The sequence below is a fragment of the Nicotiana sylvestris genome, chromosome 3 (assembly GCF_000393655.2).
Source record: "Nicotiana sylvestris chromosome 3, ASM39365v2, whole genome shotgun sequence".
NCBI lineage: Eukaryota > Viridiplantae > Streptophyta > Magnoliopsida > Solanales > Solanaceae > Nicotiana > Nicotiana sylvestris.
The window spans coordinates 181,057,073-181,064,154 of record NC_091059.1 but is presented as its reverse complement, the minus strand read 5'-3'; the positions used below and the strand labels follow the sequence as shown (position 1 = coordinate 181,064,154).

Below are 7,082 nucleotides of genomic sequence, written 5' to 3'. Positions count from 1 at the left end.
AGCCTAGAGTGATGAAGAAGAATATGATCATGAAGAAATTGCAAATATGTGTTTCATGGATATTCATGAAAATGAAGATTCAGGGGAGCTTGGGCTGATGGCAGATGAAGAAGCAGATGAGGAAGAAAACCCAAATGAACTTGGCTTTATGGCAGAAGGGGGAACCAATGAGGAACACCGCAAGAAGAATCGAAAAGAAAAATAGTATCTCGATAGCGCGTGTTCCAGACATATGACTGGTGACAAACAACTACTCAATACAGTCACCAAACTAGATGGCGGAACACTCACTTTTGGAGATAAATCAAAAGGTAATGTAATTGGAGTTGGAAAAGTTCTTTTGAGCTCAACATATGATATAGACGAATTATACCTGGTTGATGAACTCGGCACAATCTTCTCAGTATCAGTTAACTATGTAATAATGACTATGAGGTTTATTTTAAGAAACACGATTGGTTTATAAAAGACGAATCAGGTAAGGTCATTCTCTCAGGTAATAAAGACAGGAATGTATATACTATTAGCAATATAGATAATCTTGGGGATCAAATTTGTCTTGCTTCTATGATTGATGATCCCTGGGTCTGTCATGCTAGCATGAATACTATTCAAAAACTTTCTAAACATGATCTTGTCATTGTTCTTCCAAAACTAGGTTTTTCAAAAGATCATATTTGCGATGCATGTCAACTAGGAAAACATACTCGCTCATCTTTCAAAATCAAAAATATTGTTTCTACCTCTAAACCTCTTCAACTATTGCATATGGATTTATTTGGTCCAACTAGAACTACAAGTATATGTGGTAGGAAATATATTTTGTTATTGTGGATGATTTTTCTCGATTTACATGAGTTATGTTTTTAAGTCATAAAGATGAAACTCTAAGGAATTTTGAAGTATTTTGTAAGAAGGTTCAACGAGAAAAGGGATACCACATTTCTACTATCAGAAGTGATCATGGAGGAGAATTTAAAAGCAGAGTTTTTGAAATCTTTCGCAATAATCAAGGAATCTCTCACAACTTCTCTTCACCAAGGTCACCATAACAGAATGGAGTGGTAGAACGTAAAAATAGAAATTTATAGGACATGGCAAGAACCATGATTGTGGAAAATTCTCCACCTCACCGTTTCTGGGCAGAAGCTGTGAGCACAACTTACCATATCATCAATAGGTGTCTAATTCGACCAATCCTTAAAAGGAATCCATATGAACTATGAAATGGTAAGAAACCCAACATCAGCTATTTTCACTTTTTTGGATGCAAATGTTTCATTCACAACAATGGAAGGACAATCTGGGTAAGTTTGATCCTAAAACTGACGAAGGTATATTTCTTGGATACTCTCCCTCAAGTAGAGCATATAGGGCTATAATAAAAGAACCTTATGCATTGAAGAATCAATTCATGTTGTTTTCGTTGATACTAACCCTCGCTTAAGGAATGAAAAACTTACTGAAGATGAAGAAATTTCTATTGTCCCTAAATCTGTTGTTATAGGAAAAGATCATCAAAATAAGTCAACTGGTCAGCAGACTCAGTCAATTGAAGAGCATATTGAATATCACGAACCTTCCCAAATAGATCAGTCGACAAATGTGGAAAGAGAACCGTCTTCAAACACTCCAAATGAATGAAAAAGTGAACCTGACTATCCTCATAAATTCATTATCGGAGACCCACATGAAGGAATCACTACTAGAAGATTCCAAAAGCTAAAATCACATGTGGCTCTAATTTCTCAACTTGATCCAAATAAAGTGGATGAAGCACTGAAAGATGTTCATTGTATCAAAGCAATGAAAGATGGACTTGATCAGTTTGAAAGAAAGAAAGTATGGGAACTGGTTCCAAAACCTTCAAACTCCTCTATTGTAGGAACAAAATGGGTGTTCAAGAATAAATTGGATGAATCTAGACAAGTAGTTCGAAATAAAGCAAGGCTAGTTGCGCAAGGATACTCTTAGCAAGAAGGAATCGACTATGATGAAACCTTCGCACCTGTGGCAAGATTGAAATCTATTCGAATATTACTTGTATTTGTCGCTCACAAAGGATTCAAACTGTTTCAAATGGATGTAAAAAGTGCATTTCTAAATGGCTACATCTCTGAAGAAGTATATGTGAAGCAACCTCCTGGATTTGTATATCACTCTCCTAGATCATGTATACAAGCTGACTAAAGCTCTGTACGGACTCAAGCAAGCTCCTCGTGGTATGAAAGTTAAGCTCTTTCCGTCTAAATCAAGGTTTCAAACGAGGTAATATAGATACAACTCTGTTCATTAAGCATTCAAGTTCAGGTAATATTTTTACTCAAATTTATATTGATGACATTGTTTTTGGTAGTCTTAACTCTGTTCTATGTGAAGAATTTGCTCTTTCTATGAAAGGAGAATTTGAAATGAGTATGAAGGGAGAATTAACTTTCTTTCTTGGACTGCAAGTCAAACAGTCTCCTAAAGGGATCTTTATTAGCCAAACCAAGTACACCAAGGAACTTATAAAGAAGTTAGGCATGGATAATGCTAAGTCTATTGGAACTCCAATGAATCCAACAACAATGCTTGATAAAAACAGCAATGAAAAAAGTGTTGATAAAACTATGTATAGAGGAATGATTGGATCCTTATTATATCTCACTGCTAGTCGACCAGATATTATGTTCAGTGTTTGCAAGTATGCAAGATTTCAGTAGGCTCCTAAGGAATCCCATCTTACTGTTACATCTCGCATTTTTTTCGTACGTTAAAGTTTCGTCTTCAGTAAATTGACGTAAACTCGGAGATGATATTATATGGAGGTTAGCATAATTATGCTATTTGTAACAAGCGATAAATAAGTATCATGAAGGATAAATGATGCACGAATTAGAGAAAAGGAGTTTCGTTGAAAATGACTAATTTGGGATAAAATACGGATTAAGTAATAATACCCGATAATTATAAACTAGTACCATGCGAGGTACCATATGACCACGGTAGTATAATATATAAAGTATATATGAAGTATTTTGAAAATAAATAGAATTTTAAGTAATTTGTGATAATTTTTAAATTATACGGATAATTGATTAATTACCAGGTAACATAACATTACCCGGTTAACTAATAAGTGGATAAAAAATTTACAAACTCACACCCCAAAAAAACGTGGCAGCCCCTCCCCCCTTTTAGTTAAGGTGACTAACTACTCACCTTTATATGTGTCAAAAAAATCTTAATCTTAAAAGTCTTAGTAAGACTTGCCAATCTTATCCCATGATATTAGTAGAAATGCCTTGAAAACAAGCTTTAAGACCATAATCTGCCAAGAGACGTTGAAAGCAGAAGCAAATTCCAATTTCAAAAAAAAGCTTCATTTTGGTTACTTTAAATTCATTTCATTTCGTAGACTTCAATCTCTTCTTGGTTTGAAACCAAGAACGTGAACAAGAAAGGAATTATTTCGTTCAAACAATCTAAATCCTTAGATAAAATTTCGAACCACTGTTTCGTTCAAGGATTCAGAAGCAGAAGTTTTATTCCGTTCAAATAATTTCCGGAACATGTATGTTAAGGATAAGCTTTTCCTTCATTTTTGGATGATATAGTTATTACACAAGTTTGATAACGAGGTATAGAGAAAAATTTATATCCCAGAATTTACGTATATTTTGCTAGTCTCGCAAATTACATATATTTTCCTAGTTTTGTAAGTTACCATATTCTTCTTATCGAGACTGCGTATTTAGTTGAGTATTTCCTTATTCTGGTCAAAAGAGCAGAGAGTTTACATATAAATAGTATTAAAAGTATTTTCATTACCATCGAGCTATAATCGATAGGTAGGCCTCTATTGGGCAACCTTTGATCAGATGGTAAGTTATATACCAAGCCTATTATGGCCGACCGGCTATGAGCGAGCCCAATTTATATATATATATATATATATATATATATATATATATATATATATATATATATATATATATATATATATATATATATATATATATATATATATATATATATATATATATATATATATATATATATATATATATATATATATATATATATATATATATATATATATATATATATACGGATAACTATTTTACTCACTATATTGAGAGAGTTGAGTCAGTATCAGCAGATGAGCATATCTTCAAATTTTCTTGACTCCCAGTTGTTTTCAGTTATTATATTATCAGTTCAGTTTCAGCTTCAGTATATTGCCTTACATACTCGGTACATTATTTTGTACTGACGTCCTTTCTGGGGGCGCTGTATTTCATGCGTGCAGGTTCAGACAGACAGATGAGTAGACCTCCTCAAGCAGGGCAATATGAGTGTTCGAGAATATAGTCTTCGTTTTGACTCATCGGCCAGATATGCACCATCCATAGTTGCTACTATGTGGGATAGAATCGACATGTTTATAGAGGGGTTGGCCCAGAGTTGACCGAGGCGTGTGCACCGCTGCATTATAGGATAGTATGGATATCTCGCAGATTCAGGCATTTGCCCAGAATATAGAGAGGGGTAGGCATTGACGTCCTTTCTGGGGGCGCTGTATTTCATGCGTGCAGGTTCAGACAGACAGATGAGTAGAACTCCTCAAGCAGGGCAATATGAGTGTTCGAGAATATAGTCTTCGTTTTGACTCATCGGCCAGATATGCACCATCCATAGTTGCTACTATGTGGGATAGAATCGACATGTTTATAGAGGGGTTGGCCCAGAGTTGACCGAGGCATGTGCACCGCTGCATTATAGGATAGTATGGATATCTCGCAGATTCAGGCATTTGCCCAGAATATAGAGAGGGGTAGGCATCGGCAACAAAGTACGGAGAGGACTGAGTCAGGGCAGCATAAGAGGATGAAATTTTCCAGGTCTCAGGAGCAGTCTCAGGGTAGCTACAGGCCCCAGTACTTTAAACGGCCACCTAGATATCTGCCACCTCAGCTACAAGGTTACAAGTATGACCGCTATACCCACTTAGGACCAGGTGATAGCTCCCAGGCATAAGTTTCAGCGACAACGAGGTTCGAGATAGACAGGGCTGTTTCCGCTGCGGTTTGCCATCTGCGGTCGAGGACACTTGGGCCAATACCGAGCTAGTTCTGATGCTTGTTATACATGTGGACGTCCAGGGCATATGATACGAGATTTACCAAATAGAGATTCCGGGGATATGGCGCAACCGACAAATTCAACAACAGGATCAGCTATGTTCATGTATCCTTTAGGGAACGAGTCTCAGTCTTTGGCTAGTAGAGGTTGAGGCATAGGTAGAGGGTCTAGTTCAGGTGGTAACCAGAATCGTATCTATGCGCTAGCAAGTTGGCAGGATCAAGAGTCCTCACCAGACGTTGTGACAGGTATGTTGACCATTTGTTCTCACGATGTTTATGCCTTGATAGACCCAGGATCTACTTTATCATGTATTACCCCATTTATCGCGCAGAAATTTGGTATTGTGCCTGAAATACTAAGTGATCCTTTTGTGGTATCTACACCGGTCGGAGAATCGATTATTGCTAGATGCATTTACCGAGGTTGTATGGTATCAGTTTGTCGTCGTCAGACTTTAGCCGACCTAGTTGAACTAGAGATGTTGGATTTCGATGCTATCATGGGCATGGACTGGTTGGCAGCTTGTTATGCTATAGTTGATTGTCAAGCAAAGACAGCTAGATTTCATTTTCCGGGTGAGCCAGCTCTTGAATGGGTAGGTAATACAGCAACACCCAAAGGCAGGTTTATTTCCTATTTGAAGGCGAGGAAAATGATTTCAAAAGGGTGCATTTATCATATTGTGCGAGTTAAAGATGTAGATGCTGAGACACATACACTTCGGTCTATTCTAATAGTCAAAGAGTACACGGATGTATTTCCAGATGAACTTCCAAGTATTCCTCCAGAGCGAGAGATTGATTTTGGCATCGATTTGCTTCCAGGAAAGTAACCAATATCCATCCCTCCGTATAGAATGGCACCTGCCGAATTGAAGGAGTTGAAGGAGCAGTTAAAAGATTTACTGGAGAAGGGTTTCATTAGACCTAGTACCTTACCTTGGGGTGTACCGGTATTGTTTGTACGGAAGAAAGACGACTCCCTAAGGATGTGTATCGACTATAGGCAACTGAACAAGGTAACTATTAAGAATAAATATCCACTTCCAAGGATAGACAACTTGTTTGATCAGTTACAGGGAGCTAGATGCTTTTCAAAAATAGATTTGAGGTCGGGGTACCACCAGGTTAGAGTTTAGGAGGAAGATATTCCCAAGACAGCCTTTAGGACCCGATATGGCCACTTTGAGTTCCTTGTTATGTCCTTCGGGTTGACAAATGCACCTGCCATATTTATGGACTTGATGAATAGCCTATTTCGGTCATATTTGGATCTGTTCGTGATAGTCTTTATTGATGATATTCTGGTTTATTCACATTCAAAGGATGAGCATGTGGATCACCTGCGAGCAGTACTCCAAACCCTCCGTGATGATAAATTGTATGCTAAGTTTTTTAAGTGTGAGTTTTGGTTAAAGTCCATAGTATTCTTGGGGCATACTGTATTCGACGGAGGTATAAAGGTGGACACTCAGAAGATTGAGGCTGTGAAATCCTGGCCTAGACCTACCACTCTGATAGAGATTTGTAGCTTTCTAGGCTTAGCAGGATATTACCGGAGGTTCGTAGAGGGGTTTTCTTCTCTTTCAGCACCATTAACAAAGGTGAAGCAGAAAGTGACTAAGTTTCAGTAGACAAAGGCATATGAACAAAGTTTCCAAGAGCTTAAGAATAGGTTGACCTTAATACCAGTTCTAGCACTTCCAGAAGGTCCAGATGGTTATGCCATGTATTACGATGCCTCAGGTGTCAGGTTAGGATGTGTCCTGATGCAACATGGGAAAGTAATTGCATATGCTTCAAGGCAGTTAATGAAGCATGAGCAAAATTATCCGACCCATGACCTCAAATTAGCTGCAGTTGTCCATGCACTTAAGATATGGCGGCATTATTTATATGGTGTTATGTTGCTGTGTTCACAAATCATAAAAGCCTGCAATATATCTTCAAGCA

The 7,082-nt window shown here is 37.5% G+C and overlaps 1 protein-coding gene across 1 annotated transcript; it reads left to right on the top strand.

Moving 5' to 3' along the window:
- Positions 1–2,079: 2,079 nt before the first annotated feature.
- On the top strand, positions 2,080–2,705 carry LOC138888443 (uncharacterized mitochondrial protein AtMg00810-like). Its single transcript, XM_070170307.1, has 2 exons — positions 2,080–2,173; positions 2,311–2,705. Exons 1-2 carry the CDS (start codon positions 2,080–2,082, stop codon positions 2,703–2,705), a joined length of 489 nt encoding a protein of 162 aa, XP_070026408.1.
- Positions 2,706–7,082: the final 4,377 nt, after the last annotated feature.